Source organism: Limulus polyphemus, unplaced genomic scaffold (assembly GCF_000517525.1).
Source record: "Limulus polyphemus unplaced genomic scaffold, Limulus_polyphemus-2.1.2 Scaffold1, whole genome shotgun sequence".
NCBI classification, from domain to species: domain Eukaryota; kingdom Metazoa; phylum Arthropoda; class Merostomata; order Xiphosura; family Limulidae; genus Limulus; species Limulus polyphemus.
Window position 1 is genome coordinate 689,863 of NW_013665611.1, and position 25,244 is coordinate 715,106.

Here is a 25,244-nt window from a genome sequence, read left to right on the forward strand (position 1 = left end):
AACAAACAAACAAACAAACAATCCTACTGAATGAGAACACATAAGCGATACTCTTTATAAAGTCGACACTTATAAATTGTTATATTTAAAAGAAAGAAAAATTACTGCTAATTTAAAGCTAATCTCAGAGTTACATTGACAAGTTTCTTATGAATTAGGCATAATATTACTTATGCGACTGAAACAGATGATCTACAGCTACTGATATAAACTATAATCCAAAATCTGAGTAAAGTACATTTCAGAACTTACCTTTTTCGGCTTGACTACTTCCGTATTCCATGACTTCATCACGATCACGAACAGCTACAAAATAAATGTTTTTTTTATTAAGATATACAATTTTCCAAGTTATTTGCAATTCTAAAATTTGTAGCACGAGCCTGAGCTCCGACCTTCGAATTCAAGATTAAACAGAATCTCTCAGTGCTAGTTTCATACTTTTAGCTGTAACGGTGCCTACTTTTAAAAGTGTTACAATGTAAGATATATTGAAAGATATATGAAGTCTCTTCACTTTAAACATAATTATCTGCTAATAAACATTTATGACAAAAAAGAAACTGATACACATAAAACATGGCCAGTTTTCACTAATCTTACTTTTGTATATGTCAAAGCAGTTCAGAAAACATTTTAAACTGTAGCAATATTTTGCTTTTATTCATTAGTAAAATGTTTAGAAACTTTGGTATCTATACTCATAAATTTCTGTAAATAAAAAAAACTAACCAACAGCTGATTTTGCTTTAAGTCTTCACTAGGCCAAAGTTTTTTGAGCAGACAAAAATATTAACTTTAACTTTAACGTCTCTTTGATAACTGGAGATGATCTTATGCTGTTAATAATAGTACAGGCAGATGTTTTTATAAAACAATTTAGTACAATTAACTGTATTAATGTAACATAACAAATTCAACTTCTAAGTTTGCCCTGTATAATACCTCTTGTTTGCTAAGTTCTTTTTATCCTCTATATCTGTACGTGTTGTGGGATTAATTTCTGTGTCAATTCTTTTCACAGATTTTTCAAATGAAAGTGGCAGGTTAATTTCGATTAATTCGGGCCTATTTACACGCTAATAGCCAGCTCACTGGAATTATATAAAAATCTTAAAAATTGGGAGTGCTTTTTACCGAACTGTTTTTTAAACAGAGGTCTGAAATAATTTATTTTCATCATTAAAGTAGTAGCATTAATATTCAGGTATCCATTATTACAATAATTTATCTGCTTCAGTGTTTTATTTTTTCGTGTTTCGTTTCTCAAAATACCAAAAGTTTTAAAAATATTTATTTATGTGTATTAAGCTTTGTGCTTCATAACAAACAACATCTAACGTATCTTTCACTGAATTTAATAGACTAATTATATTTATGAAATAATGAAAATTTTACCAAACGTTTTTCAGAGAAAACTAAAATTTCTTCTATTGGAAAATAAGTTGCTTAAATCTAGAAAAATATTTTCTTTTTTCTCTACAGAAGCTCTATCGCAGATAACTTGTAATTTTAAAGTGTTTTGTTTTTAACGTATAAACCTTTTTTTTATATTAAATTTTTGTATTCAATAACGGGCTTCTCCAACTTTTACATACTTTAAGTCAAAAGACCAAAAATTATCCTTGATGTAAATGCAATTTTTTAAAATAACTCATTGTTTTCATAAAGCTGTTCCAAAATCTTGTGTAAAGAGTTAATTTCCGATAAATTCTCCGCAGGGTTCCTCAGAATTCTTGTTAATCAATATAATGTACGCTTAACAACGAATTACATTAAATCGTACCTAAAACTTAATTGTAGCTTTTTTTAACTTTCCTAAATCATTATTTTTTGTCTTCTGGTATAAGATATGTAATATTATTTTCGTATTTAATGATCAAGGCTGCTACTTTTATAACTTTCTGGGAAATGCTTTCTTTATCCTTTGACTTTTTTTATTAGGTGTTTGGAAAAAAATATGTTATCTTTTATTTTGCCTCGTAACATATTATTAACGTTCTTAAGCTAGGAACTACACTAACTCTAGTAATTTTTTTTAACCTAACCCTGTGATCACAAGGCACTGTTATTAATAAAAGATTTGTTTTGCTTTAAGTCTCGCGCAAAGCTGCACGAGGGCTATCTGCGCTAGCCGTCCCTAATTTAGCAGTGATAGACAAGAGAAAAGACATCTAGTCATCACCACCCACCGCTAACAATTGGGATACTCTTTTATCAACGAATCGTGGGATTGACCGATCCATCATAACGACCCACAGCTGAAAGTGCGAGCATGTTCGGTGACGGGGATTGGAACCCGCGATTCTCAGACCGAGTCAAGCGACCTAATAAGAGATCTCTCAGTTATGTACACTATTAGGTTTATTTACTGTATTTGTTGAAACAGTCAACAGTATCATTTTAACCACCTTAAATGTTTGTAAATTACTTAAAAACCACACATCTTAAACATTGAGTTATCCAGGGGCAGCTAGTCTGTTGATTCCTTCAGCTGATCTATGTAAAACAGGTTTTATTTAAAGTGTCCTGCATATATTAGCATCTTATGTTTCAAAAAACCTCCTATGAAGGAAATGATAGGAGGAATACACTTTAATGTTTTTTGTTTTTTTTTAATTTCCAGAGAGCAGTAGCTAAATGTAAGTGAAGAAAGCTAGAAAATAATAGTACAGTTTAAAACATTAATAGGGTGTATATGTCTGAAGTACGGTATAATAAATAATATATTTTTTTTGCATTTTCAGGGATCTTTCATATAGTTTAGGCACAGTAAAAATACAATGTTTGATCATTTCGTTATTCAGGCGTCTGCTATATATTGGAAGAATTGAGAAATCGGAGAACGAAATGGGTAAAGTAGATGAAAGAAAGAAAAAAAACCAAAAACTCATTTTAAATCACACAAGTATACAGTGTTAAATCAAAAACAACTTGTTAGAATACGATCCATGTACGTAGTATTAAAAACAACTAATACAATAAGTTATACATAGAGTATTACAAAAATTACAGCTTCTTCTTACACGAACATATGTAAGTAATAGTTAATACAAGTCGATATGTTATATACTTAACGTTCTGTTTCTTGTTTATCAGGATCCAGTTGATCACCGTATCATACATGTAATGCTTTTCTGTAACAATTTCATGAACTCCCCCACCCTTTTTTTTCCTAATTATAAATTTCAATCAGTATTGATATTTATTTACAAGGAAAAACTCTGGGTATTTCCTATTTGATCATGTTTTACATCTTAAGATAGTTTAAACAATAGAATAAGTAAGGACAATGTGTGTCTAAGTACTTCAGTAAAGCTGATAATAAATCTAACCTTTCATTCGTATCTCATTCATTGGGACTTCAGGCTCAATGAGTTTCCAAGATTTTAAATCTAAGCAAATCGAGTTAAATAAAATAAAAAACTGAGACAATGAGTTGCTCAACAACTAAATCGATATCATGAACATTTTTCAGTGTTTACCTAGCCTTTCAACCTATTACTCCTCTCTTTTCCATCTGCAATAGCAGCACAAGAAAGCATCAGAAAGAAATGCAAGTTATACAATAAAATTATTGTATATTTTACTAACTAAAAACTTTTAATCAAAAGAAACTGGTCGTATTCTCAAGGTTTCCAACACGTAGTAGCTGTAAGACCCCTTCTTTCTTCTTTGTGTATTTGGAAGCAAGATCGGCAACGAAGCAAAATCGAAACCAGTTTAAAAACAGTCCAAGATATGCATGCAACAACGTGCATGCGTGTTTACAGTAGTGAATGTAGTTTTCAAACAAACACGAAAGGAAAGTGTAGTGTATTGTAGACACATGATTACATCCTTCAAATTCTCATCAAAATAATCCGAAATCTCGTACAGTGTCGTCTATAATCCGCCTTCCAGTTACATAGAATATCTCACTCTGCTGACACTCCCTCTGAGGGTGCCACATGTGCGGCAGTTCACATTGTGACAGCAGAGCGTATAGTAGGTTTCATAAAAATAGAGATATCTAATGCGCTCCAGAAAAAAGCTTTGGCTAGTGAATAATAAATAATAATAAAAATACAGAAATTTTTATAGGAAGTTTTTTTTTTAATAACACCACTAGCAACGTCTAATTAATAACCAATATTTGATAAACTTTTCGGGAGTTATTCATTTGTTAAAGAAATAGCAAAGCAGTAGAATAACTTAAAATCATACTATAATACGCTGTTAGCTTTACTACACAACCTGATGATGATTTAAGGGCGTTGTTACCTGTTTTGTGTTTTTAAATAAAAGTTTTAATATCCATATTAGCCGTCTCTACTACATGAATATTTATTTTAAGTGGGTTCCTCGTCATCATGAATTTACTACGTAATGTTACTTAATACAGTTGAAACGGTCTTTTTGAGACTTGGATTTGTCTACTTTCTGTAGTTTAAGTGTACTTTTTTTCTTGTTTACACTATAGAAGGTTACATAGCTACAGTAGTTTCATTCTTAGTTGCGCTTTGTAAACCAAAATTGTTTACAGTTTGTGTTACCAGCTTATATGAAGCAAACTATCGTTGTTTTGTTCAAGTATCATCTGACAACTCGACTAGTCCACCTAAAGTGATATTTTTGGTTCCAGTTGTGTTATTACTTTCACTGCATCGTGATCAAAACCAAAACCTCGTGGGAGAAATAATGAGAACTTACAAAATTTAGAAATGTTCCTCGATAAATATGAAAGCTTGAAGAAGAAGAGGAAACCTCAACAACAGCAACCGGAAACCGGTAGTTAGTGTCGAACTATATAAAAGTGATAAGTGATTTGGTATCAATGATTTTGGCAAAGACATATTACTGTGGTTTTTCCAATTCCACTTTTTATTTTTAATAAACATTAATATTTGACTATAGTTCCTTATGTCATGTGAGTGCACTGGGCCGGCAGAAGCAATTTAACAATCAATAACGATACGTTCGAACACGCCAATTGATCGTTATTTGCAGAAATTATAATCCAGATCTACAAATGGAATTTTTTATGAGAAATGTATACATACAAGGAAATTATCAGACATTTGATAAAAGGGGCTCAACAATTCGAAGTTTGTGTTTATCTGGACATTGGGAATACCCGTCTTAACCTCTCAAATCTTAAGTTTGTTCATATTATATATAAATAACCTTCTGTCTAGAAAAGTTAACTTTTATTTCACTTGAGCAGACACATAACAAAGGTCGCTCGCCTAACGACTGAGTGGATAAACTTTACTTTTTTTGCTTTAGATAGAAAGTTACGGCAGTATGGTGTTTAAACAATATATTAAATAAACAGGCACAACTACATTGTGGTCAAAATTTGAAAATATGTATACACAGTAACAAAACGTTTCAAAAGGTATAGGTCATGATGAGGACTTTTAAAAAGCTGTAGATCATGATAACTGTAGATCATGATGAGGACTTTTAAAAAGCTGTAGATCATGATGGGGACTTTTTGACCGCAATGTTAAACATAAACACTCTCTCAAGAGCTTTAAAAATTATTACTGTATTTTAAAAATACAATAGAAATGGTTACTGAATAAACTAAAATTACTTTTGATGATAAAATTACTGTTGAAGAATAACATTTCAAACTCCTGTAAAAAACTAATATGTATACAATTCCAACATGCGTATCGACATCTTTGGCGCGTGCTTTTGGTGCATACTGTAGCTATCTATTACTAGCTATTTACAGTTAAAAGCATTTATTCTGGCTTGGGAGTATGAAAGATGGTGTAAATTCATCTCATTTCTTTCTGCAGGGTGCATACGCATGTTTGGCTTTATGTATTTTATTAAGAATTCGAACAAGATACCAAAAGTTAGGTTTTTTTCATTTTACAGGATGTGTTTTCATGGTTGACTCTATATTTTCAGCTAGAATATTTTACTGCACACAAAGTTCCCATAACCATGAAACGATTCGTGAGCTGATGACATTCTTTCATGTTATATAAAAAGGTTGGCACGAGAAACTGTTCAAAGATAAGATATAAAGGTGCCGAGTCGTGATCATCAAACTTGTGAGAAGTGATTAATAATTCAAGCTTCGATGCTCTGGTGAGAAAAGAGTTTTTTAAATATTAATTCTCTACATAAAAGAAAAGCAGTACAAATCAATTTTCTTCTACGTCTCCTTCAGTGCCTGTAAAACTAACATTTCAAAGTCTTATCTTTCTTGGATAGTCCACGTATAAAGTATAGTATATGTAGTTACTGGTGTTCGTATAAAGTACCTTGCATCTGTGCATAAATGTTGACTTGGAGCATTTTCAAATACACCAGCAAAGATGAGTGTCTGTGGATTTCAAATAAAACAACAAAAACAAGAGGTAGGAGGCTATTAAAGCCTACTCAAAGGTTAAAAGCCGCATGGGATAACCATGGAAGCTTCGTTTTGCAGGAACACAATATATGCTCTTAGAATTGGTTGATTTACTAGCTACGCAGTGGAGTCGAAAAGGGAATGCAGAACGGGCCGCCACAAATATACGTAATAAATGAATCTTTTCAAAGCTTAACAATGGGGTGTGTGGTTTGAAAAATTACAAAGGAATACACAGTGTAAAGTGACTGATATTTACCAGAGCGCCCTCTAATAAGCTTGTGAGTTGTTACGAAATATTTAAAGTGTGTTTGTATATACATATATATCATGTTGTAGTAGTATTAAATTTGTCACTTTCATTACAAATTAGCTTTATAATGTAAAATCTTATGATTGTAACATAGAAGGAATTTCCTTTACACTATTACATTTATTTGTGGGAAGTTTCCTTTTGGACGTCTTCACAGTCATGTGTAACAGAACTCTCAACTACTTTCTATGTGATTTCATACTAATTGAGATTTGTCGATGACAAACTTGCAGTTACGTTTCAACTGTGTTATTTAAGTTGTGTTAATGTATTGTTCTTCCTGGAAACGCGTACTTCCCTACTTTGGAATAAAGTCTTTAGAAATTACAGCTTTGTTGTGATGTTTCTTCCCGTTATCCATGCACGTAGGCAAGAAAGACGCAGCGGGTGTGATCACCTCCACCCCTACATTGCACCCTCAGACACCATGTGCGCCATTTTCAGCAAATATTACACCATTTTGCCGAGATGGCTTCGCCACTCATTCCCTTTTCATCCAAAAGTAACAGACCTCACTTATAGATTTCTGTCTATTACACTGTTCTCTCCCACATTCTTAGCGTGTTTTTTATATAATCATTTAAAATTTGAGATGAGACTTAATGACATCTGGTATTCAGAGTTACTAAAATATTATTCATGCAGCCCTTTACAAGAAGCCATTGAACCAGTTACGTATGTGGAGTTAGAAAAGTATTAGGAATTGTGGTTGTGTTTAATTCGCATTCTGTTGAAGTATTTCATGTTTTCTTAAATACACGTCCACCTGTATTTCTGTTGAAGTATTTCATGTTTTCTTAATTGCACGTCCAACCTGTATTGCTGTTGAGGTATTTCATGTTTTCCTAAATACACGTCCACCTATTTTGCTGTTGAAGTATTTCATGTTCTCCTAAATACTCGTCTACTTGTATTGCTGTTGAACTATTTCATGTTTTCTTAAATACACGTCCACCTGTACTGCTGTTGAAGTATTTCATGTTTTCCTAAATACACGTCCTCCTGTATTTCTGTTGAAGTATTTTATGTTTTCCAAAATACACGTCCACCTGTATTGCTGTTGAGGTATTTCATGTTTTCCTAAATACACGTCCACCTATTTTGCTGTTGAAGTATTTCATGTTCTCCTAAATACTCGTCTACTTGTATTGCTGTTGAACTATTTCATGTTTTCTTAAATACACGTCCACCTGTACTGCTGTTGAAGTATTTCATGTTTTCCTAAATACACGTCCTCCTGTATTTCTGTTGAAGTATTTTATGTTTTCCAAAATACACGTCCACCTGTATTGCTGTCGAAGTAATTCATGTTTTCCTAAATACAAGTCCACCTGTACTGCTGTCGAAGTAATTCATGTTTTCCTAAATACAAGTCCACCTGTATTGCTGTTGAAGTATTTCATGTTTTCCTAAATACAAGTCCACCTGTATTGCTGTTGAAGTAATTCATGTTTTCCTAAATACAAGTCCACCTGTATTGCTGTTGAAGTATTTCATGTTTTCCTAAATACAAGTCCACCTGTATTGCGACACCTCATATTTTCTTACGTACACTTCATATTTTATTCAGACAGTTCATGTTTTCCTATGTAAAAATTAATCTGCGAATTAGATAGATATTTTTGATGAGTTGATTATCAAATCCGGGACTTTCTTTTCTTATGTTCTGAATAGAGATTTGAACTCCTTGCGATATCTAGAATCTGAATTGCCTACCAGCGTATCCGAATTCACGCTAATTTCCAGGCTCTGAAGGCTCCTGTTTAAAATCCCACGCATGTTTCGCAAAACAAAATCCGGTTTATTAATTCTATACAATCGTTTTTTTTTGTTTTTTTTTTCTGCGGGTTTCGTGAGTTCTGCTCATAGTGATAGCCGATAAAGGCTCAGTGAAGCTTACCTGCCGAAGTCAGGTAGCTAAGTACGGTACCTGTTTGAAGTGTACGCCAATATGAAAAGTTCTACTATTCTGTGAATGAGGAACACAGTCCAGCAAACCCACGATTAACAGACTTAGTCCTTTATCACAGTAAATTTATTTATTCTAATTTAAATAGCGGGAACAGTGACATCCCTCTGTGGTTACCTAATCCCCAGAATTCGGTCTCATTCACTCGCAGACTGGGTGTAAATATTTAATGTTGTCCTGTGTATCTTTTGTACTTTATTGAAATAGTTTTTCCTGTGTGAACTTAATACTGTATTGCTGTTTTGTTTGAATAGTTTGTGTTTATCCTTGTTCACTTCATACTTATTGAAATGGTTTTTGATTTCCTGTGTATAATTTATAATCTCTTTTAAAATTTCCAATTTTCTTGTATAAAAATTCGTACTTTTTAATAGTATTGAATGTTTTCTGTGTACACTTCATACTTAAACGAAACCTTTCAAGAGTTCCATGTTCACGTAGTAATTTTTTGAAAACAATATTTATTTGCCTCTTTTCGTTTTGACTTTCATGATACAATCATTTTTTTGTACAAATACTAATTGCACAATTCATCAAAATACGTTTAATAATTGAAACTTTGTTTGTTATGTGTAGTTTGCATTTTATTAAGTTTCAAGCACAAAAAATAATATTTGGATGCGTTTCATACATGTTTGAGGAAACCCTTCAGTCATGAAATGAAAAGTTTTCCTTGTGTGTTTAAAACCACTGTAATTGATGAAAACCTTGTTGTGCAATGTATACAGAGGGTATATTATATTAAAATGAGTTTGAATATGCAAATCAGCAAGTCACGAGTCACTGTTGATATAAAGGGGGATGGAACGGTATGTGTCAGAATGATATTTTGTCATTGTTTGGCGTTTTGTAGGCAGTGTGATGTCACCGAAAATTGATTGTTTCTGGAAAGGGTATGTATGTAACGGTCCTTTTTGACGCAAAACAGCTATACAATTAGATCATATAGATCGGGTTTAGAATTTCTAAGAGAAGGATGTTCCTTGTACTTAATGACACTGAAAATAAAAGGCATATGGATTAACTTGTGATGCCAGGCCATCCAGAAAGAGACCTACAACAAGTCCTACCCCAGCTCTGGTAAGCAAAGATTAGCATTTACGAACACAGAGATCAGTGGCAAAAGCAGTCCATGTGATCCAGGTAACGAGTAGTGATACTATTCCATACGAAGACATACCAGTCAGGTCGCTGAGATGCCATGCATATGGAGTTCTGTGCGATTGGATTCTTGAAACGGGCACTGAGAAACCGTCGCTCTCGTAAGCTAAGTGGCTTTTGGAAAGTATGCAAGGAGGAGAGATGTGTTTCGGACATAAAAGCTTTACGAAAGAGCATTTTGCAATGGAAACTACGCTGCAGAGCTATTGTCCAGATACACGATCGTCAGATGGAGCCAGACCAGACATGGTGACACGGACAGTAAAGACGAAATGAGGTTCCAAAATCGTTCCAGTATAAAGTGCTCAACCCTCTGTATAATGGGAGTATATATGTTTTTAAAAATCTCAAAAATTCGAAAAGTTTTATCAAGTCGATAGTGTTAAGTACGTTTGAATTCAATATCACGTTGGCTAATGAGACTTGCGACTTGGTTCATCTGTTTGTTACCAAAGTTAAAACTAACTTGAATACTAATTTGCATTTTCAGAAACAAAATGAAATCATTTTATCGTAGTAGACATACGCGTGGAGTCTTACCTCTGCACATGCCTCCTGTACAGTTGCCAGTTGCTAGGTCTTTCCCATTACAGTAACGTCCTCCATTTGCAGGTTTCGGACTGGTACACGATCTTCTACGGTGATGCTTACAATCTAGTCCACAGGTGGACCAGGATGACCAAGAAGTCCATCGCCCATCCACGGCTAAAATCAAACAATATTTTAAAGACTTATAAGCGTACATGTCTGCACCTATATCAATTTCTGGGCTAAGTAAAATAAACAACGTAGATGTAAGAGCTAATAACAACCTACAGTTTTTACGAAACCTGTAACTTATTCATGAATTTTACTCCGAAACAAAACCAAAACCAGAACTAAACGTAGTGAGGTATAGGTAGTGGCTCATTGTCACCAGTATTTTAAGTTATATGTACTAGGCTTCTTTATTTCGATAAGTTAAAATAACGTATTAGATAAAAAAACGACATAGTGATCCAGAAGGCATAAAGCTGTTTATTTCTAAGCAAATATAATGGCATTAAATTGAACAGAAAAGGAAACATATTCATCAATCCCTCCATTCTATGCTACTATTTGACCGAACGTTATAGTATTAAATACCTAGCTTATTTGAGAAAAGTGCGTAAGTAAAAGTAATTATGCAGGTAACATAAAAATATTATTAGCTCAACATGTTAATACATAAATATAAACATAAACGAACATTGTGTGTTAGTTGGAAATGCTAAACTGTCCAAGGAAATTAGTACTCAGTTTAATCGAAACTTAATATGGTTTTACAGAGGCCTAAGTTTATCATTTCGTTTAAACAATGCGTTGGTGTTCGTAACAAGAAACTGAGCAGGTTAAATAGTACGTAAAAGTACTATGAACCTCTGAACAAAAGTAGACCAACTAAACTGATTAAAAGTAAAATTAATACAGTTCTGTATAGAAAACTGGTTAAAATGTCTTATTTTACAAAACAATACAGAAACATATAATAACTAGATTGCATTGACGTACCCTCGCTATTAACGACATCTTCGACCGTAATCCTAATAATATCTCACAAGATTCGTCCATCTTAGGAGATTTGAATTAGTCCTACATTAAAGTGCTAAGCAAAGAATGTAAAATAATTTTCTGAGTTTACAGTTTGTACTGCTAACTAGGGAATATTTGTTACTTCCAAAACAAATCAGTTTAGTGTGAGCCCTATTGAATTATAATTCAAAAATTTATCTTTCATTTGAACCAATAAATTTTAATGAAACTAACTGTGAAGAGAGAATAGAACAGGTTTAATTCTCATAAAATATATGATAACACAAGTCATTTGTTGTTTAGGTCCATACATTAATATACCAGAACGTTCATGTATTTGCAATACTGCACATTCAACATCACAGACTAATAGATGCTACAAAAGGCTATAACGAAAGACACAATAGCCATATATACTGAATAATTTGTGAGTTCTTCTGTCACTATACTTTCAGGACCATAATGTAACATAAAATTAGTTTCGTCGTTAGCCTGTTTTTTTAATACCTGCTAATAATGGAACTGATAACAAAAAATTTATACTAAATATTGGGTCTGATAACTGAACTAATGTGTGACATAAAGTCAGTATTCAGATTCTGTATTACACAGTTTAACTGTGTAATAATGAAGAGCTGATAATATATGTCATTGACTGATAGATATACTATACAATGTGACATATTTATATAGAGTCGCTGTCGATACTTCTCAATTCAATATTTATTTATAAGTATTTATTTATAACTGATAACATATTTCTCAGCTCGAACTGAATATTAGGTTCCCATCAACTATGTAACATTGTCAACAAGATACTTAAAATTAGTCTGGCAACAGACATGCCATCTTTTTCTTGCCTATTGAACAACAATATAATATCGTAGGCAAGTTACTGGGCTGATTATATGTCTCAGTTGTAAACGCAATATTTTTTTAAAGTTACTCTTCAGAATATATTATTATTATTTGGTATATCATATACTTATTAGTAATGCATCTGCTGTATTTACATACCAATTTTCATTGAATTCAAGTTACAATGTACACACCTGTAGATAAACATTTTAAAACAAAAAGTATTTATGAGACAAAAAAACAGAGATACAAAATCTACAACATAGCGTGATATTATATAGTAGATTCTACAATTATTCGTTTAAAGTTTTCCTCCAACGTTTACTGAATAGTTCTTAGCATGCGTGAAATATTTACTGGTCACCAAGTTTGGGGGAAGAGCAGATCATCTCATCGTCCTTGCGTGACTATAAACTTTAATCGATTTTGTCTTTTTGAAGTTTAGGATGTTTGAAGAGAGCTAAAACTAGACTGTTCATAAAACTAGGGTTTTTGAACAAAGGATAAAGTTGCTTCAAATTTAAGATATTTTTGTTTGTTTTTTACAGTATTTTCACATAAAAAACGAAGACATTATATTTGTAAGTAACGTGAAACATTCATGATAACAATACGTGCATAGATGACTCATATTTTAGACAAGCAGAGGTATCCGTCTTTTGTCCGGGTTATGAACGTAAAAACAATGTGTGGATGGATGCTATGATAACATATTATTACAGTATTCATTATTACTTCACCAAAAGTTTGGTATAAGCTTTATGAGCTCAATATGTATATACTTAAAACATGGTATACACTGTGCAATTGTCAGGGTGACTGTAGGAAGGGGTAGCGGCGAAAGTAGTGGCGGTAGAGGCGATTTTAATACCCAGCTCTTAACGCCCTTTCACAGTGTTTCACCTGATTAATTAATAGACAGTCATTGGCCGCAGAAGTGTCTTATGGGCTAAAGTTGAAAGATCACGGGTCAAAGTAGGAAGTGGGTATAACTCAAAATACGGTTCTTCTTATCAGCCCTATGGTTGCTGTTGGAGTAAAAACTTCAGCTGAGTTACTGCAATAATGACGGCCATTTTTTCCCATTGCATTCCTCCATAGACAGTGCTAGCGCACTGTTTGAGATATATAAGACGTTTGTGTGCCACTCCCCTACACTGTATGTGTTATGTTATAGAAAATTTAATAAAGATTTTAATTTTCGGTGTAAGGATGTAGCGCCATCTATGAATGTAATTAACGTTAAATTACGTCAAAGATAATAAATACTCAATAACAGTAATAATAAGGGGCGGATGAGTTGTGAACCCCACAGTAACATGACCTTTGTTCCAAACTATCATCCCACATAGATTGTTTGAGATTGGTCCAGCGACCTAGGAGTAGTTAGATGACGGACAAACAAACAGAGACATAGATGTTAGTGCTCTATATAATAATAATAATATATATAAAGAAGATATACTGACAGAGCTGTTCCATTAATTTAGTCCAGTAGGAGTCGCGTTCTTATTGAGCAACAGAGAATTAGAAAATATAAGTCATCTCTGAATGGTTAAGATAACTATTGTGACTACATGCTGGTTAATGTATACAAATTGTCCTTATACAATTTACGATATGTCAAAACGTGTTAGTGTCTAATGATCATGTAAAGACACTTTAATGACTAATACTATCAACTTTTAAACTTAATTTACAAAACACAACAACAAAAACAACAAAAATAAAACACGCAAATATTACATGAAAACAGCAGAAGGATGAAAAACGTAAAACTTTTTAACAGCAAAACATATAAATATAAATCAACACAATAAAAAATTGCGTATGGCGACTGAAATAAAAACTTTGTTGTTAAGCCCAAAAACTACACAATGGGCTATCTGTATTGTGCCTATCTACCATGGGTATCGAAACCTGTTTTTTTTTTTTAATGGGTGACCTATTGGGGGCGAAATAAAAGAATAGCTAGATAATCTACAAATATAGCTGTAAGTTCGGAATAACTTACTTAAACAAACCTCGAATCTCCCAACTTGAGGGAGGAAATAAAGATATTACGATATGAAATAACTAAGCTGTTCTAAATTCTCGGAATGAAGTCAACGGACTAGCTTAAAGTCCTGCCATTTAGATCAGCATCTCAGCTCCCTTAACTTATGAATTCGAAGTTGAAAATTTAAAGCTTTGGGGAAAATAAAAACAAACAAATGACGTAATTAAAAAAACAGGACGTTTGTGGAAACAGTGATATATTTTTTTTTGTAAAACTGCAGGATATACAGAAGTAAACGTTGAGAAGGAAACCATAGGCAACGAAAGAGATAAGACTACTCCTACTTCTGGAAGAATATCTACAAGTGAATTAAATCTAGCTTCAAAGAAACAACACCAATGAAATATCTTCTAACTCTACAGCGGAATTTTAGTAGTAGAGATAAAATTCAGTGTTAACGTTTTTTTCGTTATCTTAAAGTTTACATCTAATATTATATTTTAGAAATATTTCAAATTGAGACTAAACCACTTTGAATAGTCTCTCTTGCATTTATTAATGCTTGCTTTACTCGTGTGACACGAACTACTAGAGCTGTGAGTTTACGACAATCACATCATTTGTCATATAAAATATTAGGCGGCACGCACTGTTATTTATATATATACACACATGACATAAACACACACATAACTTATGCACATAGATCTTATACAATCCTGTTCTTTCTCGTATCTTAGGTATAACATGGTAATTTCGTAACCAGAATCACTTATTCTTTACCGCTCGCTCTACACGGGGGGTATCGTTATTACATAGAACAGCAATAGATAATTTCAGAGTGGGATGGAAGGCGGATTAATGCCATGCCATTCTTGACGAGATAATCAATTCACAGAGTCAGCCCTTAGAACTTACGACAGAAAGCTTCTCGTGTACTGGATGACTAAGGCCTTATAAAGCAGTAAACCCCTCTGACTGTGGCTTGTGACGTCATGCTTTAAACAAGTTCAAAAAAGAAAAAAAGATGAACAGGACGGTAAGAACAGTGTGTTTTCTTTCGTCATTCCACTGTCTTCACTGACCCAACAAGTAATGAAAAAATAAAATAATTTCCAAACTAACTAATTTTACCGAAACGTCATTGCATAAGATGACTCACAAGTTACAATATGAATCATTATGCTTACAGCCACTCAATATAAACATTCTCATAGCTATCCAATACTCTCTAAATATGACAAAGCGTAACGAAGCTAGATTATTTTTCAATGCAAAACCTGTCTCAAGGTCCACGTTTATTCTTAAACCAGAAAGAAATATGAAAATGCGAGATTAAATTTTTCGTCAATTCAACAGGAAAAAATGTACTTATAGTTCTGCATATTCGTAGAACATTTGAGCTGTTACTTGTTAAAATTTCTTTATCGAACGTTAATACGACCATTTTAATATCAATTGCTTCGTATGCGAAGAAAGACTTGTTTTAAGCCTAAGAAATGACTTTTACTCTGCACGGTTTGTTTTAGCGCAAAGTTGCACAATGGGCTATCTGCGTTCTGTCCACTGCGAGGAATCGAACCCCAAATTTTTGCGTGGCACAACATGATATTTTTATTAACTTGGAGAATGCACCGGAAAAGTTATTTGATATTTTGTAATATCAAGTTTGTTATTGCTAAGTTACAGTCACAAATAATGTTTATACTAAAAATAAACGACCTTATAACACCAAAATGTTGTGTTTATTTCATTAAACACTCAACGTATTGCTTTATAGCTTCTTCAATGAACGCTCCTGAAGAAGCTATATCGCCATACGTTGAGTGTTTAAGTAATTAAAAACAACATTTTGGTGTTATAAGGTCGTCTATTTCTAGTATTAACATGTCTTCAATACACCAATGAGTTCACAAATAATGTTTGTTTATTATTAAGCACAAGAGTGTACAATGGGCTATCTGTGTTATGCTCGCCGCAGGACTTGAGCGTCGAATTATAGCATAATAAATTTTCAAGCTTACCGCTGACTCATCGTGTGTATGTGTGTGTGTGTGTGTGTGTCCGAAACAAGACATTTTGATGATGATGCTATAAAGGTGTACACTATACGACATACTTCATAATTATTGTGTTCATACTAACACGCCGATTTTAGACTTTTTTATTTTCTTTCCGTTGGTTCGATTAAATTAAAGAAACAAATGGAGTTCGTCTTTTTTTTTTGTTTTTTGGTGTGTGTTTTTTTTACTTTATAATGAGTGTTCACCCCAATCAAACACAATATAGAGTTTTTCATTCAAGTTATACAGAATGTTCGTTTACAGAATTAAATTTTCATACCCCGAACGTACTAAATACCTGTTTCGATTTTAAGTTGTTTCCAAACACCATTTTAAGCTTAAAGACACAGCAAGTAGTGAGTGCACTTAGTATATCTAAGACACAGTAAGTAATGTACTTAGTACAACCAAGAGACAGTAAGTAGTGCACTTAATACAACTAAGACACGGTAAGAGGTACACTTAGTACAACCAAGAGACAATAAGTAATGCGCTTAGTACAACTAAGACACGGTAAATGTTGCACTTAGTACAACTTAGACATTGTAAGTAGTGCAACTAAGGCACGGTAAGTGTTGCACTTAGTACAACCAATAGACAGTCGATAGCGCACGTAGTACAGCGAAGACACAGTAAGTGTTGCACTTAGTACAACTAAGACACGGTAAGTGTTGCACACAGTACAATCCAGACACAGTAAGTAGCGCACTTAGTACAACTTAGACATTGTAAGTAATGGACTTAATACAACTAAGATACGGTAAGTAGTACGCTTAGTACAACTAAGACACTGTAAGTAGTACGCTTAGTACAACTGACATTGTAAGTAGTGCACTTAGTACAGCAAAGACACGGCAAGTATTGCACTTAATACAACTAAGACACGGTAAGTATTGTACTTAGTACAACTAAGACAAAAGTAGTGAACTTAGTACAACTAAAACAAGGTAAGTAGTACGCTTAGTACAACTAAGACACAATAATTAGTGTCCTTAGTACAACGAACACACAGTGTGTAGTACACGTAGTAGAATTAAATGCCAAAAGCTAAATTAACAAAGCGAATCTACAGACACTGTACTCGAAATTTTGATTAATTAGACAAATATTTATGTTTGGTAGTGTTTCGGATCACGTACTGATAATTTTTATTATTATGACATTACACAGTTAAAAGTTATGGCGTAAAATTACTGATGACATCCACCATATTATATCCTCAGTCTTTCTTTTGCTGCACATTTTAACATCTATCTATCTATTGTGTACATATATGCATGTTGAATGTCCTGAATAATAATAATTATAATCCACTGTGTCACTATTCAATCATGTTTTCTGCCACGTAGCTTTATTTAATTGTATCCTTTTTATGTGCTCCTGAATGATTTTATTTCATTCACAACATACAGACCTATATCAGAAACTGTAACGTTAAGAATATACATACTCAATACCTATTTTTTCTTCGCTGCAGCAGTGTGTGCCAATTACATTTGGAGCTATACGGTGTTTATGTATAATGCTGTTACTTGAGCATTATTAGTATTTGAGATAAACAACGAGGAACTGAATAAATGTTCGCAGTGTACAAAGGAGAGGGGGCTTAATTCCGCGATGACTTTACCTACGTAAACAGTGTTAGGTTAAGCACCAAGACAAAAGGCGCGACGTGTCTGGCCTGCATAAAATCCTTCAATTTGAGATTCCCCAGACACATCTTGTCTATCTGTCCATTTCAGCAAGACAAATTAATCTGAGGATGAACCTTATACATTGTTTTCCTGCTGGAGAAAGAAGGATGGAGTAACAGGCAAGTCTTACATACACATATCTATACACTACACTAACCATTTTGAGGCGGTAAAAGCCACGAGGTATTGAACATCTCAAAGGCACGTCACGTGCTTGTGCAGAGGTCAATTTGGACTAAGTACCGGAACACATTACACAATCCATAGCTTGCACGGTTTTCTTAATCCTGTTTGTTATGCATGAATTACAAGTATGTGACATCAAAATACCCAACTGAGAGCCTGACAGGGGTTGCTAACACAAAGGCTAAGGAAGGTTGCATACGCCTTGGGCTCCTGCAGTGCTTCTTGATTAAGAATAGATCATTATCCAATTGCAAACACCTTACCAATTTTACATCTTTGTAAATTATTGCGTTGTTCACAATTCAATAAAAAAATCCTTTCAAAGAAATAAATTCATAGATCCATATCTCCAGACCATTTAACGTTAAGCAGTTTGTTAAATGTTCCAATCAAAAGACAATCAATTTTAATGTACTACTATAAAGAAAAAAATATATAAGTAGAAACCACGTCTTAAGGTACACGAGGTGGCTATATAGTAATATAAGATGACAGTTTACGTTGTTTCAGTAACTACCCGTAGGCTTGAAGTACTTATGGTTGACTACTACTAAGTAACTAACGTTCTAAATAAAACTAAAATATTTGTACTCCAAAATAAAACAAACATTAATGAAGACAAGTTTGTAGAAATAATTAATCAAATAGTGTAAGTTCGTTACTACAGTGCTTGTACAAAAAAAGATGAATGATGATCATAAAATTATAAACAGTTATTAGCCGGTTAAATAATTTGACATTTGTAACGATCATACTGCAAGGAATCATGAGTTAGGTATTCTTGCTGTAATAAACCAAAGTTACAGGACCTGGGAGACTAAGAGTAGGTAAGTGAGCTTTTTAAGACTGATATTTTGGAACAATAAACATATTTTGACTCACAAATAACAATGAAATGTTTATTCACAATAAACATGAAAGCGTAAACGGAGATTAATGAGAAGAGATGGTGAAATAAAGCAAAAGGGGATACTAGGTTTATTTGATTTCATTTTTCAAATAATCATTGAAAAACTGGTTAAATCTGGCAACATATAGTCTTTCAGCGATACTTAAGATCTTTTGGAACAAAGGATTAACGCAGCTTAAAATAATTATGGTAAGTTTAGGAAGATGAGCCTTAACCAAAACACATTTAAGATAAAAAGATCGGTACGAATATTATAACTGCTCATTTACTAATATCCAGGAGACTATACTTGAAGGCATAAAAATTTGGAATATCAGACGAAGTCGTATACTCAACAGATAATTTTGCTATAGCAGGGAGAGGCAGAACGTTTGAACGCTAAGAAGTCAAAAAGACAAATATTACAAGAACTCTTCTCACAAAACCAGCTTAGGAACTAGGATCCTATCAAGCTGTAGCTGAGTCAATTAGAATAAGAGCATGTACAAGGCTGTCTTGTCTCCTAAGAATGCATACATTAAGACAGTGACTCAAAGAGGCTAAATTGAAGGAAGCTGCAACCCAACGGCGATGCATAACTACAGGTGTAAAATTTCGGGCGTTGCGGTTGCATGTAGGCAGATGTGGACTATTTGAGTCAAACAAAAATAAACATTTCGAAATTCCAATAGTAATAAACAAAACAAAAACTTACCAAATACGACTCTATTCAAAATGTAATGTTTAAGAGTTTAAGATATTTCCAATTTTCACTCGCTCCTAGATATCCAATTATATAACATAGGGGGCTCAAAAGGAAGTCTGCTATACTGCTGTCTGCAGGGTTTTTTGTCGTTCTCTTTTCGAATTTCTGGTTGAAAAATGAGTAAAATGCTTGTTCTAGATGGTTTAAGCAAGACTGGTGATGAGGGGCGATTTAAAGTAAAACTAAGATACTTCCACTATAGGTTTCTTTTGCATGAAAAGCTGTTTCTTATGTGAATGAATAGAAGCTTTAAAAAAGTGTAAAGAGTTCAGAAGGCAAACTTGAAGGTAGTCAGAATGTTTCATTATAAACAATGATAGAACAAACTGCAGCGAAGCTACAATTATGGTTAATTTAGAGATAGACGGTAAGCATTTGGATAGTGTAGAAACAACGGCGTTACTAATACCCCAACTAAGACCCAAGTTGTTCAGATAAAACAGCAAGCAAATGGGTGTCTAATTTCGTAGATCAGATATATTTCTCCGGGGTGTTTAGTTCCCGGAATTTAGAGAAGTACAGAATTTCTCAAAGTTCTTTAAGTGAGAAATTAGATGTGTGTGAGTGTGTTTGTTTCATAGCAAAGCCACATATGGGCTAATTGCTGTGTCTACCGAGGGGAATCGAACCTCTGATTTTAGTGTTGTAAATCCGTAAACTTACCGTTGTCCTCCTGGTGGACAGGAATTAGATATCATGAGAGGGAGGAGAGAGAGAGAGAGAGAGATTGTATCATTTCTACAGTTCATATTCCCCATTTTTAACAGGAAATATATATTCTAAAGGCATATTATTTCTTGAGTACTGGAACTGAGTTTGTCCGGATTGCGAATCCATGATTCGCGTACCATTGCCTCAAAAAAGTTGCCTCTCACCTTGGTGCCGAAGGTGCGTTATAAGAGTGACGGTCACACAAAGGTAGAACAAGAGTTAGTGGTTGGTGCTGTTGACTAGCTGCCTTCCCTCTAGTCTATCAATTCAAAATCAGGATATATACACAGATACTCCTCATGTAGGTTTGTGCGCAAAAACATCTTCCTATTAAAATAGAATGTGTAACCATTCTACTTGCCCATAGAATAGCTGTTTTAGTATCTCATTTTCAGTTGTTTAGACTGGTTAGTTTTTTTGTCGATAGAAAGTTATATGTATATATACAGGGTGGCTCCAAAAATGTACCCATCCTTTAAGTTATGCAGTCTCTGTATATCGATTTTAAAAGTTTTAGTTTTATTTCAGATAATACTGGAAGATGTTTAAACATAAACTCCAAACCATTGACGAACTAAAGCAACAGATCACAAAGGTTTTCTATCGAATGAGAGTTGAAAATTGTGTAGCAGCATGTCAGGTACTCCACCATAGATGTCGTGGTTGTTTGAATGGTGATGGAACACAGTTTGAGCATCTTAAATGATGCAGCAGTGTATATACAGTTAATTTTGTTGTATGAAATTTCAATAAAGATGTTTTGCTGGGTTGTAGGTTCATTTACTATAGTCATATGAGCATTTTTTGGGCCACCCTGTATATATATGTATTTACGTATACAGAATGGGATTATATGTTAGAGCGCTGATTTTTTTTTATTCCAGTTCTTCTACGAGATAATCGAAACCTGATGTTTTTATAAACAAACTTTGAAAACAACTGATTTCTCAACAACGTTTTCACTTTTATAAACGTAGCAGCTAGTACAATAATGGTCTCACTTATTCTCAAAATACCGAATTTCAAGCATTTCATTTACTCAGTAATTGAATCGATAGGTTGCGTTACTGGTCGTTAAGTCTTGGAATTGTATTTATGGTTAATTATTTGAAATACTGAAATTGTTCTTGCATACATGTAATATAGTTAGTCTTTCAATGAAAAACATTGAATATTTTACTGCTGTTGCGTCTTTTAACAAAAACTGTAAAACAAGATGACGTCCAATTGGATAGGAAGGATATTTCAATATGAATTTATATGGTAGTTAAACTGGAATAACTGACGCATAGTTATGTCCTAATAAAGTTCAGGGATTCATGTGTAAAACAACCCTGTGACTCATATCTGCGAAGGATTTCCTACAACAAGGAATGGCTATAACGACAACGTTCTTCAGCTCGGTTTAAGCAGTTACTGATAGATACAGGCTGAGAGTTTCTGTTCCTTTAACGCCAAGTGTTAGAAGCAGCTGAACGATTCACTCCATGTCTGTAGAAAACTTTCATCTTGTTAAGATATATTTAGAGTTATCAGAATCATCTTCGAGACACTTATGAGTGAAATTTACCAGCAACTTTAAATTTGTGTAATTAAATATGGATGTACACAAAGCAACGCAGCAAGAAGGAATGGATTACAGAACAGGCAGATTAAAAGTTTTACGGAAACAGTAATAAGGAGCGTTTCTAGTTTAACTCTTATGATTCATGAATAAAGAAAGATTAACTAACGTTTCTAAAAAAAAAAAAAACAGTCGTCAGATAGCTAGTCGAATAATGTATCAGATAAGAAGGTAAATAGATAGAGAAGCATTTAGAGATTGGTTTTATTTTGTTTTGAATTTTGCGCAAAACTACGCGAAGGCTATCTGTGATAGCCGTACTAAATTTAGCAGTGATAGATTAGATGGAAGGTAGCTAGTCAACACCACCAACCGCCGACTCTTGGGCTACTCTATTACTAATGAATAGTGGGATCGACCGTAACGTTATCACGCCTCTACGACTGAAAGAGCGAGTCAGTTCGGCGACGGGAATTCGAACCCACGATCCGCATATTGCGAATCGAGTGCTTTAACCACCAGGCCTTGCTTGTAGAAATATCGATATATATATATAAAACACACGTAAAGTACACTGACATATGTATGTATGTGATGAGATTCGGATGGTTGAATACTATTAACATCATTTATTTCTCAACCATAAGACTTTAGAAGGATAAAATATCTAAATTACAAAATATATTAAAATTAGGTAGAGGAAAAAAATCTTCATTTCAGTTGAATGAAGCACAATAAAGTTTTATTCTTTATCCAAAACAAGTTCCGTATCATTAGTAACTCCTTGACGTTTCTATTTCAGCTGAAAGCCGTTTCTTTTCACAGACAACTTTGGCGCCAAGTCCTAAAAAACAATAATTGAAAGATCTCAAGAGAAAGGAAGAAGAAACGAGAGTGAAAGAATATCAGTATTGTTGACACTTTGGATACCTGGAGCACTTTATGTATCCTTTCATTCCTTCCATAACTCACAGTTAAGAACGTGCAAGAAGACAGTAATACCCACAGTAGCACGCTGGTGATATTTATGTCAGTACTTCTTCACGTGTTTCCATTTGGATTTCACAAGACGTGCCAATGGATTTTTTTTTCAGACATGCCTAGAAAAAAGGTATTCTCACCAGTACACATACAAACCCTGAAAGTGTCCTTAAAGTCAGGATACTCAACACACACACACACACACAATTATTGTTCCACATGAAGCGCGTTTTTATCTTTTTGCTGGTTCTTTCATTCTAACAAAGAGAAGTGGTGACAGACACAAATATAGAATGGTTCAAGAGGACTTGAGTATGTCATAAAAGTACATAATTTGAAAGTTCCTTTATATATAATACAGTAAAGCCAACGAATCTATATTTCAGAGTGAAATTTTACTTCTAACCATACTGGTGAAACAAACAATCAGGGTACTTGAATATCCACTACTCTATAAAGCCTTCAATATATGTGTGTGTGTGTGTGATCATGCTGATAATAAACGCTGCTTTTAAGAAAACACTGTTAAAAGTTTCTTTGTTACTATATAGTATTTCTAGCTTTTCGTATTACTACTCTTTTTTGTTTAACAGGGAAGAAACACTAATGAATAGTAGGAAGTCACTATTCTTCTCGAAATGCTGAGGTTTTTCACATTTTTTTCAGTATAAGTACTTTCTCTTTTGTCCAGAAATGTTTGGAAAACTACTATCAGTATAACTAGTTGTTCCTCCGAGTGATATATCTATGTATGTAAGTATGAACATGTGTAGGTATGTTTCTATATATATGTCTGTTTTTTATGAATCACATACAAGCATTTATGTTAGCTCCTTCACTTTGCTTCATAAAAGCCTGTATAAAATAATCTATTCATGGAGAGAAAAGTCCTAATGCTAAGATGGCTTCTCTTTTTGTGTGTGGCACCAAGCCATTAGCCTGTTTGATCGATTTATAATCTGTGAATTCGTGGCTTCTCTACATTGTGTCTTTCAAATGGGAATGCCGTGTATTTCAGGAAGCCTGGTGAGTGGTCGAATGAGTAGATGGAAAGGGGGTGGGGGCAAAAGAAAAAGAGAACGATGTTCCCCAAGAAAGCACGTTTTACTGTCTTATATGTCAGCTGTGTGAAAAAGGCGCTTCATAATGGTGATACAGATATATCTTTCATTGTTACTTTGTACTTTTTATTTCATCGTGAGATTTTTGATGGAAAGGCGAGATTTTTCCCCTTTACGTTTGGTTTTACAGGAAAGCTAAAGGCACATACTTCTGTAATCACTAAGGTTTTTGGTACATATAAAAATTTCTATAAGAAATATATATATATAACATTTCTAGTGCTGATGTCAAGATGTACGACCCTTTCAGAAGTTTTTAAAAGAAGTCACGGGATAATGGATTGAGAAAACGCTGGATTTTGTCATCTCTCTATCCTCGCTTTAGTTCAAGAAATTTTACTACGTATAGAATATGTACTTTGTTATTTTTTCCTTCAATTATCAGGGTGCAATTCGTGAAAATCTTAGCGGACCATTAACTGGAAGAGAGGTCTGGGAACACAGTTATGGATAGAAACTGATTACATTTAACTGGGTAACAACATGCAGGATTATTGTGAAAAACATGACAAACACCATCAGAGAACAATTACCTCTTACATGATCTTCTTTAATGTGGAAAGAATAGCCATAATTTAGCATTGAATTTAATTTTCTTGCTTCTCCTTTCGATCTATCAAATTGAGTGCCTATCTGATGATTCAAAACAACAGACAAGTGATGGGTTTTGCTCTGACAGTACCTACATTCAAGGAACTACATTCCCATGATGCAGTAAAATTAGCTTTCGTAATTTCACGTGTACTTATCAGAAAAATAAATCATTTCAATACATATATTGGGCCTGGCATGGCCAGGTGGTTAGGGCGCTCGACTCGCAATCTGAGGGTCGCGGGTTCGAATCCCCGTCCCACCAAACATGCTCGCCCTTTCAGCCGTGGGGGCGTTATAATGTGACGGTCAATCCCACTATTCGTTGGTAAAAGAGTAGCCCAAGAGTTGGCGGTGATGACTAGCTGTCTTCCCTCTAGTCTTACACTGCTAAATTCGGGACGGTTAGCGCAGATAGCCATCGTGTAGCTTTGCGCGAAATCCATCAGAAAACTTATCAGAAAAATAAATT

The 25,244-nt window shown here is 33.9% G+C and overlaps 1 protein-coding gene across 5 annotated transcripts in view; it reads right to left on the minus strand.

The window, feature by feature from the left end:
* Positions 1–25,244, minus strand: part of LOC106459436 (netrin receptor UNC5C-like) — a 271,029-nt gene that overhangs the window by 43,444 nt on the left and 202,341 nt on the right. For all 5 annotated transcript variants that reach the window (XM_022387980.1, XM_022387910.1, XM_022388020.1 and 2 more), the window contains 2 exons: positions 10,339–10,503; positions 253–306 (listed from right to left, as the gene is read on the minus strand). In XM_022387980.1, coding sequence (XP_022243688.1) covers positions 253–306; positions 10,339–10,503 — 219 coding nt within the window. The remainder of the gene's footprint in view (positions 1–252; positions 307–10,338; positions 10,504–25,244) is intronic.